General features: G+C 47.7%; 1 protein-coding gene across 4 annotated transcripts in view; it reads right to left on the reverse strand.

Annotated features, from left to right (window-relative positions):
- GBA2 (glucosylceramidase beta 2) overlaps window positions 1-13,168 on the reverse strand; it is a 258,273-nt gene that overhangs the window by 53,161 nt on the left and 191,944 nt on the right. For all 4 annotated transcript variants that reach the window (XR_014969056.1, XM_085627706.1, XM_085627707.1 and 1 more), the window contains 2 exons: window positions 7,130-7,281; window positions 981-1,087 (listed from right to left, as the gene is read on the reverse strand). Coding sequence is in view for 3 of the 4 variants with exons in the window: in XM_085627706.1 (XP_085483832.1) it covers window positions 981-1,087; window positions 7,130-7,281 (259 nt within the window). In the remaining variant the exon portion in view is untranslated. The remainder of the gene's footprint in view (window positions 1-980; window positions 1,088-7,129; window positions 7,282-13,168) is intronic.

The following is a 13,168-nucleotide window of genomic DNA, read 5'->3' on the forward strand; positions in this document are numbered from 1 at the left end:
AAACCATCTTATTTTGCTTCACAGAAGCCACTGAACTACCACAACTGTGCCCTACCAACATGGAGTGATCCGGCATCAGCAATTGCATCTCTGGTGGCCAGGCTTCTACACACATCATGGTATTAGCCAGGACTGCGGCTACCTATCAGCTGTAAAAGTTACATTCAGACACACACGTGTAGTGTGTGTATTCGGGCACGCAGGTGTAACATTTTTCAAGCAGTTTGAGGACAGCGTTTAATGAACAGTGTAAGGTGCCTGGGTGAATGAGCAGAGAAAAAGAGTAGCTTGTGGGAACCTGGCAGAAGTATTTAAAGCAGGGACGAGCAACATAGAAACCAAGAGGAGCAGAACCATTCAACCAGGTGGTAATGAACAAAACAAAGCAATAGCACAATTACGAAAAGGGAAGTAACAGCAAAGCAATGAGAAACTAACAATCTGTAAAAACAAATATATAACATTGGCATAAAACATTATGACGTCAGTAAAAATAAACGTGAGCTGAAAGCCCCCCAAAAAAACTCATAAGCAAATAAAAGTTAATCTCCAAGATTCCAGACCATCCTATACTTCTACAAAGTCTTACCATATAGTCCAGTCTCACTGTAGTGACTCCACATGGCTCAATCAAGGATGGGTCAAACCATCAGCATGTTCAGCAGAATAGGATCTAAATCCAGATGTGCCTTGCGCCTAGCTCGAGTTGTAGCTAAGAGGACTAGTACACTACAACAGCGATCTGTGCATAGCCTCCGACGGTCACAGGTTTCAATCCCAATGTTTCCACTCAGTGCCATCCTTCCAAGGTGAACAGGTGCCAAGGCAATAGGGACTGAATAAGAATCTTGCCTTACTGATGTTACATCATCTTATAGGTGCTACAGAAGACACCTCACACTTACTTTAAATCCCAAACCTTCATCTGGGCACAGTGATAAATAATGCCCCCTGTGGTCTCTCCGTTTCGCATAGCTCACCTTGGTCCCGTCACCATCCATCCATCATAAGTCTGATCGGCTGAGCCGGAGTTCTCAATCAGACCATCCTCGTCGGTGTCAAACTTCCCCTCCGAATCCATCACAGCCTGAAACCAACATAAGGATATTGAAGTCAGCATAGAGAAAGGTGTACATGAACAAGCCATCAACTAGGGGTGGGTTAAGAATTCCGCCCTGCCGGAGGAGTTCGCAAAGTTTTGCCCACTCCGTGCTACGTGAGGACTGTAGAGGTCAGAAAAATTCTGCCAAGTGATGAGGAGAGGAGTTTTTCTCTCTCGCGGCTCGCCAACTTTTAGTTTTAGCGTGCAAGAGCGAGAGAAATCACCACTAGACCACCTCCTGGTGAGATTTCTGAATGTGGGCAGTCGCGGCAGGACGCCTACCGCTTGCATTAAGAAAGCTGCCGCACACGTTGAGGAAGCTGCCGCTCGAGTAGAAAATCTACTCAAGCTGCAGAAAGAAGCAGCGCCCTCTGGCACGCCATGTGATGCTGTTCGCGTGGATTTTACAGTGTGGGAGAAACTCCTTGCTCTAAAAATGAGCGCGAACAGTGAGATGTACCAGACTCTGCCAGTCGTGGGACTCCGCGTAGCGCGGCAGAGTGTTTTCGCCACTTCACAGAGCTCCGCGTAGCATGACTGAGCGAACACCACCAAGGCCTACTATCAACGATGCCAAGTGACAAACATGGTATCCTCTAAAGAGGACATGTAGGACAGTTCTAATGAGAAATCCAAGTGTATGGAAGCGATACCAGAAGGGTGCAAGAAAAAAAGAGAAACATTACAGGTACAGAGAAGAAAGGACATGACTGCTTAAGTAGGGAATGTATGCAAATGTCACCAGAAAGATTTTAAAAAATAGAGCAGAAAAAATCTCAAGGCCGTCATAAAGGACATATGTGCTTATAGAAAGGGTTACATGGACTGAGAAAGTGCCATCTTTCTTGCATGGTATGCCCCCACTTTTTGCTGAATTGCTGAATGTACTTTGAGTGTGCCCTGGACTCCTGCCTATCAGGTGCCCAGGGCCTATGTTCCTTCCCTAAAACCTAAAATCCCAAATTAGCAAACCTTGGCCACATGTCAGCCCCTGGTAAATGGTACCCTAGGTACCCAAGGCCTTGTGACCAGGGAAGACCTCTAAGGGCTGCAGCACTTATTGTGCCACCCTTAGAGGCCCTGTATCCTAACACAACCACACTGCCCTCGCAGGACGTGTGTCTGGGTACAAGGCACAAGAAAGAGTCGACATGGCACACATCCCTGTGTGCCATGCCCACAACCTACACTGCCCTGGCATACATCAGCCACCCCTCTAGCTGGGTGCCCTATGCCAGTGGTGTGGGCACAGGAGCATGAGCCCTGTGCCCCTACAGTACCCAGATCCATTCCTGGGCACTGTAAGTGCAGTGCTGCCATTTAAGAGTATATGGTGCTGAGAGCTCGTCAAACACGAACTCCACAGCACCATAATGGAAACACTGAAGACTGAGAAGTTTGGTATCAAACTTCTCAGCACATTAAACCCGCAATGATGCCAGTGTGGGATTTAATGTACAAAGCACTACAGAGGGCATCTTAGATATGCCCCCTGAACCTAACCTACAATCCACGTCTGGTCAGGGAGGCTTGCCTAGGCTGCCACACAGCAGACATGTTGCTGGACCCCTGGGTGGAAAGCCCCCGCTCTCCTGAGCCTGCAACAATGCACATCCTGGGTGAGGTGCTAGGTCTCCTCCCCCAGGATGGGCAGGGGGAAGCTTCAAAGGCATGCCACCTCTGTGAGCTTCTCCAGGCCACTTGCTGTACCCAGCAAACTGGCCCCCACTGGTTCTGACCCTACTCTGTCGGGAAGACTGGCCGGAAACCCCAAGTAAGGACAGGGGATGTGCCAGCCTGTCAACCCCACCCCTCAGGTGGAGGAGGCGAGGTGAAGCACATCCCCGGGCGCTCACCATCTTGAAGGTGGGAGGCCCTGCCCAATCAGGACTAGGCTACTGCCCCTCTCCCACAGGAGAGTGGCAGGATAGGGGATGTACCCACCCCAGGGCAGGGACCCATTGGTCCCTGCCCTTTACCTACCTGTAACACCCCCAAATCTAGTATTTAGAGGCACCCTGAACCTTCATTCTCCAGATTCCAGATTCCGAAAAAGCAAAGAAGAGCAAGAAGAAAGAAGACCTGCCGTGCAGCTGCTAAGAAGAGGAAGACACCAACTGCTTTGGCCCCAGCCCTACTGGCCTGTCGACCCTAAAACCTGCTCCTGCTAAATCCCGGCACCTCTTGTGGCCAGCAACCTCACAAACCACGGAGGACCTGGCTACCTTGTAACTCTGAGCATCTGGGACTCCCATAAACAGTGGCTCTGCTCAAAGCAAGTAACTGACCCCTGGCATCAGCCCGGAACAGCGAACCCTGCACACTCTTCACCCGCCAAGCCTGGCCTGTGCCGGAGTGGACAAAGACCCTGAGGACGTCCCCCCGGCGACTGTGACTTCGAATCCGGCACCCAAGGACTCACCACGACGCTCCTGACGACGCCTGCAGCCTCAGAACCAGGGACCCCCCCAACCGCGAACAGAGGGTAAGATTTCCCGACACCAAAAGGCACCCCTGCTCCCGGCGCCCTGCGGCCCCCTGTGCCTGACTCTTGGGTACCTACCTATCCTCCAACTACCCAACTTACCTCTCGTAGTGGTGGTGGCACCTGAAGAATCTTCGTCTCCGAGCTTGCAGCCTTTGTCCGTCCTGGAGCTTTCCCATTGAAATCCATGGAGCGCCTGAAGGCTCAAAAACACCCTGAACCCAGCCTCCCGAGCGGCCCTGGCCGTGTAACTTCTACCTACTTCCCCATTTGCCCTGAGCAAGTGACCAGGAGCCCAGCTCCCACAGCCGCGTGGCCTGCTAGTCAGCAGCCACCAACTCTGCACCCGGCCGCCCCAGTGCCGCTGTGGGTGTAACAACTGTACCAACCTGACCCTGGGAGACCAGAGTCTGTGCCCAGAACGTTAACTCTGCCAGTCGAGTACTTACCCAAATGCTGATACCCTATGGAAGAAAATTGGGTTAACATTGACTGGTTTCTTCTGAAATTTCTTCTAAGTGTGGAGTTTCTAAAACTTAAAATATTCAGATATAATCACCCGAGCAACGAAAATGGAAATACTCACCTGCTATTAGGAGAGATCCCAGTGCTGGATCTTGGTGCCCAGCACTGAACCCCAGTACTCACAACCGTACTTACCACTAACCCAATTTTCTTTCATACGAAACCATTGACTGTTTTTCTGTGAAATTTCTTCGAAGTGTCGATTTTTGCAAACTACAAATTTTCTTTACAAATTCTTAACAACTGTGAAAACGTAATTACTTACCTGTTTTAGATAGAGGTCTCAGTACTGAGCCTAGTAGCCGAGCCCTGGATTACAAAAGTAACGAAAACATACTTTACCTGTAACTTGAATTTTCTCCCATAGGGAATCATTGACTGTTTGTCTATGAAATTTCTTTCAAGTGTCAACTTTTAAAATAGCAAAATATTGCCTAAAAATCACAACAGTAACTAAAACGAATGTACTCACTTGTTTCAAAGACCTCTCCAGTCCTGGAATTAGAAAAGTAATCCTGAAAGTAAACTATTGCAAATAACTTAAAATTCACATTGAGCTCAATGTATTATTGTGTTTGAAATTGTGTTGCTAATTCAACAACCTGTAACTATTACCTACAAAAGTCAATTGCATATTGCAAAAGTATTTAACTAAAGCCTCTCATTCTGAGAAAGTATATTTGGATACCTACTGTTGGTTCTAAAATAAAACAACCATATATTTTTTATACAACCCATTGGCCTAGAGTTCAGTTCTTGAGTGTGTGAGACCATTTGCTGACTGAGTGTGTGCAACAAATGCTTTACACTGTCCTCTGATACTGCCTTACTGCTCGACCAAGCTACCACTTTAGAGAGTAAGGTTATATCTAACTTTAGCCTCTGCCAAACCTCTGGGGACTGTGGACTCTACCTATTTGGGAACAGTATATACAGAGCAACTTTCTCACATGGACATAATGGCAGCCAGACTGCTATTAGGTATGTCAGCTAGGAACAGTGTTCGCCATCAGCTGCGGTCCCTCCATTGGCTTCCCGTGGTGGACAGAGTTAAATATAAATCATTGATTCTGGCCCACCGTGCTCTCCACGGATGCGGTCCTCTCTATCTGCAGAGATGGTTTTCTTTTTATGTTCCTTCGAGAGCCCTTTGATCCATGTCCCTTCGCACAGGTCCCCCGCTTTAAGTATCAGAGGCTGGGGGATAGCTCTTTTGATGTGAAGGCTGCTGTGGTTTGGAATGCCCTTTCGTCCTGCTCTCCATTCAGGATCCAGCAGTTTTTAAAAGGAAATTAAAGACACACTTCTTTGCCCGATAGTCTCTCTCCATACCCCTATAGGCATCGCGCCGGGACACTCAAGAGTATCTGCACACGTAATAAATATATGTCACGTAACATAACACCAGTGGGGTGTAGAGAGCAAGAGTGACCTCTTCAAAACTGGCATTAATGAAAAGGCTGCTTAGACTCAGAGAACACCGCCCTTCTTGCTCTTGAATCTTTCTAGATCTATTGGCCAACTTTGATACGGTCGATCACACCATCTTGGACTAAGACAGACTGATTTGCAGCGTCTGGTACTAGATTACTTTCTGTCCTTTCCGTCTTCTCTCCCTTGCACCATGCCTCGCTCCATTGGCTGAGGGCCCCCCTAGGTTGATCACGGTCTCTACCGATCAGCATACAACAACGGTTTTAGCCTAAAGGATCAGGTGATAGACTTAGACTAGACCATATAGCTCCTAACTAAGTGATCAGAATGAAAATGGCTAATCGTAAAACAGAGATGAATTCCACTTTGGTGAAACTCCATGCAGGTCAAACCTCTTCTGCTTTTGGGGGGGAAATCACATGAGGAAGTAACACTTTTTGCTTCATGAAACTGGAACCCTCTCCACTGGCTACAAGCAAAGCTAAAGTACTGGATGTCGCCATCAATATGGACTCCTCCTCCCAGTCCACACAAGTTAAGTCAGTCGTTTCGAACGGCTTTTCGACTTTGCACATGCTTAGAGAAGCTCCATCTTTCATACTCCTTAGGCCAGTCACAATTAGAGTACTGTAAAAGCATGTAAGTGGGGCTTCCACATTATCCACTGAACCAATAATAACTCATTCAAAATGCTGTGATACGGCCTCTCCTACCTTGCGGTTTTCAGCCCTCGGAACCACATGGGTGTTAGTGCGCTTTATGAAAATAACAACTCTGATCTGATGCTATCCTGAGAAGTGCGTTAGTTGGACTGGTTCTCTTTCAGCCGGAGATTCTAAATGGTCAGTATAGTATACCACAAATCAACTAGAGAGCCGGGAGTCCCAGTGTACAGCATAAATACACCTATAAACAACCCAGAACCCACTGAAGAAGGGTCACGCCATAAGCTGCATTGCGCGATGAATGCCGGACAGCTACATTATGAATTGTGAAAACGATTATTGGAACTACTACTTCTTGAAACGCTGGATTTGAACAAGTCGAACGGAGCAGGCACCAGGAGTATTTATGATGTGCAGTGGGACACTCAATCACTTGTTGACTGTGTGCTATACTGCAAACACTTCCAAGCGTGGCAAGAACATGTCGCTTGGGGAAAGGCAAACGTTCAAGTGACAGAGGTCTGCAAGGAGGAACGGAAGAGGTCTATAAACAGGACATGAAGGAAGCATTTGTTTAGAGAAAAGAACTGCATATTAGAGACACTGGACAGTTGTCAGACTGAAGGAAGAAGAACATCTTCAAAGACTATTGCTCAGTTACAGGAGTGTGAGGGAGGGAAGAGAGGTCTCTTCAAGGGTGGCATGCCTGCTAAAAGAAGGACTTACACTGACACTACAACAATAAGTCTTCTATAGCACGTAACCGGTCACTAGTGCAGGGTGGCCTGGAAGAGATATGAAGATATATATCTGTAATGAATGTGCCACCTGGTGAGGACAGAGCACGCCAGAACTGATCCAATGTTGTGCATATCAAGGGCAGATAGGAAATCATCAGTCCCCATTTCAATCACTCACCTGGCAGACCGGCCACATGTCCCTCAGGTAGGTCTCATTCTTGGTGAGGTAGTAGTCTCTGTAAACCTGAAGAACAAACTTCAAGTTCAGATCCCTCCAGTTGGCTGTGTCATGGATCAGGTAGGCGTTCAGTCTCTCCCAGGGCTCATCATCTGAAGAGACAAACAGGCACAATACTTGGACTGCCTCACTTACAAACAAGTAGCCATTTTAAGTCTTAGCAAGGTTAATGCCAAATTAGGCCCCGCCTGCTCCTATGTAACAGGGAGAAACTCATTCCTGAAGTCTAAACAGAAGTCCTCCAGGTGTGGTCCCCTGCCCAGGGCTTCTCGGTGTAATGCTTCGGGTGTAGAGGCGTCTTGGCTCACTTCTAACACCTTCAAATAATAATCTTCTCGCTCTTTACAGCTGAGCTCTAAAGTCACTCAATATCGCCCTGTGACATTCATCAATTTCCAGCCTTCGCATGGTGCAGTGCGTCTCCCCTTACTGAACCGCGCACCTTTATTTTAACCAGGCTTATAGTACTCTCCTACATGCGCCCCACAAAGACTGCTTCAGAGCAGGGGTCTAGACAGCTACACACCAACCTTTCAAAACGATGCATAAGCGGGTGACGCAGACAGCCAAGTGCCTATTGCGACAATTGTTTTTCCTTGCGTCCTAGGAGGACTATCACGCTGGAAAGACAATGGCAAGTTACACCCCCGTTTTGCTCCTTCAACTGCAACTACCCTTCTTGCCAGCGTAGTCTCATCAGGGACTGGGGAGCAGGAGCGTGGTAATATTAAGGTGAACCCCTTTGGCTTTGCTCTGCTTGTTAACTAAGGACACCCACACCTTCCCCAGGACTCCTCCTCTCAATGCCCCAGTGATGGTCTCCCTTTGCCACCTTGGTTCATGCACCTGACAATACACTCCTAAAACTGACCTCACATTCCATGTACTACCATATACATGTTATGTATGCATGTATGAATGCATATGTGTATGAAGTTATAAGCAGCAGGATATGTAATCCAACGTTGTGCTGGTAGCGGACAAGGGTTCTGGCAGGCCCATGCCTCCTTGAGATAAAAATGTTAATTCGCTATTAATTTAGACCTCAGGTTGACACCACTGAAAACATGTATGTTCTAACACACAGTTCATTTTGTACGTCCCAGATGAAACTTGAGTAAAATGAAGAAAAGCTGCAGTTCTCCTCGACTAATAAACTGCAGGCCTTACCAACCTTTCCTGAAATTGTTCAGTTAGTCGAATCTTTCTTGGAAATGCGCTTAGTTAAGTCACTAAAATTGTCAGACTAGAACTTGCGCTATTCTGGATCAGGAGACCATTTATTGCCCTTCTGGCTCTAGCGATATTCCAGACAGAGTATGGAAACGATAGAACAGGAAATACCTCATCTCCCAACCCGGATGACCTCCCTCAAACACCTTCTTCACTTCACACCTAGGAGGATCACTAATACAAGACAATTTGACGGGATGATTCCCAGCCTCAAATATCGAAATGGCTTGCTCTTGAAGCGCCCTTTACGTGCACAATTGCATACCTCACATATAAGTTTCTACACCTAAATTCTCCCTACCGCTTGAAAAACCTAGAACGAGCTGGCAAGAACAGGACCCTCAGACTCTCTCACTGTTAACCAGAGAGTTCCACAAAGTCTCCACCATTAAACACACCTTCCTTGTGAATGATCCAAGCACGTGGGATGCTCTCCTATGTGACCTAATACACATACTCATTTGGCTTTATCAAACTGCGTTAATGTCCCACATCATTTGGATGATATGTGCTGTTGACATATTGTCTGCTTGTCATCCAATGTACTATTCCAGTCATTGCCTTGCAACCGGTCTACTGTACAGGGCGCCGTCACCCTTACAGGCACTATGGAAAGGCAAGTTTATCTTTGATAATGCTCTTTCTGGTACTCCTAACCGCAGATCCCTCACCTTTAGAATAGATACCACAGCAGTACCTCCCAAACGTGGAGGGTTTGAGGAGTGGAGTCCGACCAGAAGATTACGTAGGACTCCATGGGCCAACTCGCTTCTTGCCAGAACCGACTGTCAAGGTAATGGTGTTTTGTGAATGTGTACAACAGCAGACACGTTGCATCTATCAGGGTTCCCGATCAGGTGCCCCTACCCTCCTTTACAATGCTGTCAGAGAGGTCTTGGCTCTAATGGAATGAGCCTGCAAACCTGAGGAGGTTCGTTCTTGTCCAGTATAAAGCGGAATGTGATGCAAGGTCTATCGCCCGTTTCTGCAGGCCTATCGTTTTTTAGCCCCAGAAATCCCCACAAAGCACTGGTTCTCCATTGGTGGCCCTTGGTTGGGTCAATATAAAATCTCAGCACCAATTTAGGATTCAGCCAATGGCACATCTCCTCCTCCTTCGATGGATGAGGAAGAGCGGAAGCAATGTCAGAGTGATGGACTGGCCTGCAAGCCATGGAGTCAAAGCAAAATCTGGTGGAAATGCAGCCTGGTACAGGTGGATTTACAAAAACACCTGAAGCTCACGGACGTGATAGAAAAACCGTTTTGATTGCCAAGAGACTTAGCAGCAGCTGTGTATTGGCTTGAAGGGTGTGCATCTGTGGCATGTCGGAACCAAATTAAAAACCCATTGCGGTATACCGAATGAACTCGGAAGGAGCATGCGGGTCAAACCTAGTTAAAAGTGTCACAACAGGCTAGCTGAACAAATATGGTTGGTCAGGTAAACATAAAAAAGGAAGGAGCAACAAATTACCTTCTACTGTGCCTTGAGGGCCAGGGAGAGCCAAACAAAGTATCAGCGCTTCACCAGGCCACACACTTCTCCTGCCGCCTGCATAGGTGGACCTCATAGGAGGACATCTGACCTCAAAGATAAGAACAGCCACAGCAGTTGGCAAGCTGAAAGCATTTACTGGCCATTGCACAACCTCCACGCATGAAGGTCTAGGCAGCGGGCATCTGGGTGCAGGATCCTGCCTCGTTATTAAGACAGGAGGTCCTCCAGAAGTGGTAGTCGGATCAGAGGGAACCAGAGTGTCCTGGCCCAGAAGAGACACTTAGGACGACGTAGGTCCGGTCCATCATGATTTTCCACAGATCTGTAGATAGGAGAGGTAGTGGTGAATACCTGTACAGGAGCCCTGTGTGTCACCGGAGTCTCACCTCAGGCAGAATACATCTCCTAGTAAATGCCCTGAAGAAAACTTCAATGTGAAAAAGTTAGATACTTTGTTTTCAATGAGGCGAATATATCTATCTAGCCAAGGCGCACCCCACCGACAAAAGCTCTCCTGTGCCACTTTGGGCTGGAGATAGCACTCATGACCTAATGGGTGAAGCTTGCTCAGCACTTTCACTCTGCCGTTCAGGGACTTCTGCTAAGTGGTTGGTAACAAGAAAGATGTTCTGCTGATCCAGCCACCTCAGAAGGAAGGCCTCCTGACACAGAAGCCAGGACCCCACTCTATGCTGCTTGTTGCAGTACAACATGGGGGTGATGTTGTCCGCGAGGACCTGCATCAAGCTCTTGTTCATGGATGGCAGGACGGTATTTAGGGCCAGATGCACCACCAGACATTCCAAAAGATTGAGGTGAGCCGGCTTCCCGCCGGAGTCCAGAGGCCTCAGATTAAGTCTTTCCCAGGTGACACTCCAAACCAAGCAGTGACAATTCTGCCACAAATGTGATCTCTTTGGAGAGACAGAGGGGGCCGGTGTTTGGAGAGGGTCAGGCTTGCACTTGCCATCCACCATCACAAATACCAACATATCTCCTGCAAGCTCTGAATTGAGTTAGAGACGCGGCGCTGGTGCTGGGCCCACTGAGATCTGAGGTTCTACTTTAGGGCCCGTACAGGTCACTAGCGTTCAACAATGCAGAAAATGCACAAGGCCAGGAGACCAAAAAGCCTCAGAGTCATCCTCAAGAGACCCTAATAACATCAAGATCATACCCTGAATGCCTTGGGACTTGCTGCGTTTCCAGAAAGGCAATGAAAATCACTGTGTGTTCAACATTTCAGGGTGATCTGTGACGGACTGTGGCGTGCCCGTTTTTAGCAGTGACTTGTGTTAAGGTAAGTCATGTATCTCCAACCTCCAACGATGGTCAGCAACCACCACTGTCACATTTATGAACACCCTAAGGGCTGAAGTGAGGGGGGGGGAAGAGGAACACAGCAAATTGGAAGTTTATTGACCCTACCGTAAACCGCAGGTAACACCTGTGGGAGTGCAGGATGAGTAAATCAAAATAGGCACCAGCGAGTTCAAAACAGAAAGAATCTGTGGCAGAGTGTGCACTTTGAATGTCTGTCTTAGGAAAGAAAAATTCAAAGGTTGGAAATAGGTCCAATACAGGTTGAGGCCTCCATCTTTCTTCAGAATGGAGAAGTAGCGCAAGTAGGGCCTTTCCCCCCCAGAGTCTGGCACTGCTTTATGGCACCCTCCGTAAGTAGAAGGTCGACTTCCTGCATCAAGATTGCAGAATGACCCTCAAAGTCACTCTGCTGCAGGGGAGGGCAGAGGGGGGGGAACTGGCGAGGTGGCAGTTAATGGGACGACACGCAAATCAATTGCAGGGCATTAGGCAAGGAAATCAATTGCACGGCATTGCATCTTTAAATAATCTGACCCACCTGTCCAATGTGGTGGCTCTCCAGCCTGGGGAGGAAATGCAGTCTCCTACCAGCTTAGCAAGTGCCTGTGAGGGGAAACTAAAGAAGGTTGGTAGCCGCTGCAGCAGGAGAGGAGGATTTAGAGGATTGCAACCCCTGCTGGAGCACAAGGCCTTGGCTACTGCCACATCCTTTACCCTAAAAGGGCTTGGTTTGCTGCAGCTGCACAGGCTGGGTTGGCTAGCACAGACTGTAAGGTAGCTACCTGGAATAGTCCCTCCATTTTCTGTACTGCTGGTGGAACAGCTTAGCTGGATCCAAAGATCATTCTCTGGGATAACACTCCTTAATTGTTCTCGCGCTAGATTAGCCACCTCTTCAAAGAAATCTAGAAATATTGATGGACATACCAATTAGAGACCCCTTCATGTTTCCTAAAATCCAGGCTGGTGTCATTCAGGCATAACATCTAAGCACAACAATAGTTCAACAGTTTGAGTTTCAGGCCAGTATGTAAAACATACCCATCTTATGATGTTAGGGTAAATGAAGTCCAGAGGACTTACAAGACGGTCGGAAAGATCTCTCAGGCGATGTCCCATAAACTATGGGTTTACGAACCCAAAAGGCATAATGTGTTGAAGGATCTGAGGGCCAAGTTAGCCGCAGAGGCATCTTCTTTCCAAGAGCATCAATTTATTTTGACTGTCTACCTGGAGGAATGTAGGAAAAGATTTGGACTTCCAGTGTAGGATGCTTTGTCAGGAAATGTGAGGCTGGTATAAATTTCCTTGCCCTAGGTAGACTCATCGGAGGGCCAGAACAACGCTTAGCTCACACCGCCATCAGGGTGTCAGTCAGGGCATCATGGAATGGTAACAGTGGCTCAGAAAAGGCTGGCCTTGGCTGAAGAGTTTCAGTCAGTAAATTTGCATTTGTTTCAATGCCGGACAACTGTAAGTTTAGGACTTCAGCTGCCCTTTGTACCACACCTGCAAAGAAGCACTTCCTTCCGTTGCAGGCGCGTGTGGAGAGCCCAGCTCTGTTTCATGGGATGTATCTAACCCATTGGCATTTTGTAAATCTAAACATAAGCCATCATCATTATAATGAGGGCAAGTAAATAGTGTCATGTGGGACATTAGGTATGCACTGAACCGCGTCAGAATCATAGCCGAGGCCTCTAGCCTTCGATAGCACTGGCATTGCGGCAGAAGCCTAGAAATGGTATTTTGATGAAGATTGACTTCCTGAGCCAGAAGCACGCCAAACATTTGCAGCATTCCTACTTTGAAAGCTATCTGCTGTAGGGTTGATGATTGGCAGACACATTTGGGGAGTGTTGGGACCAATTGCAGAGCTGGGTCTGATTCGGATGACACAAAAGGGATGAGAGCTTTAGTTT

This window comes from Triturus cristatus, chromosome 2_1, assembly GCF_964204655.1.
Source record: "Triturus cristatus chromosome 2_1, aTriCri1.1, whole genome shotgun sequence".
Taxonomy (NCBI): Eukaryota; Metazoa; Chordata; class Amphibia; order Caudata; family Salamandridae; genus Triturus; species Triturus cristatus.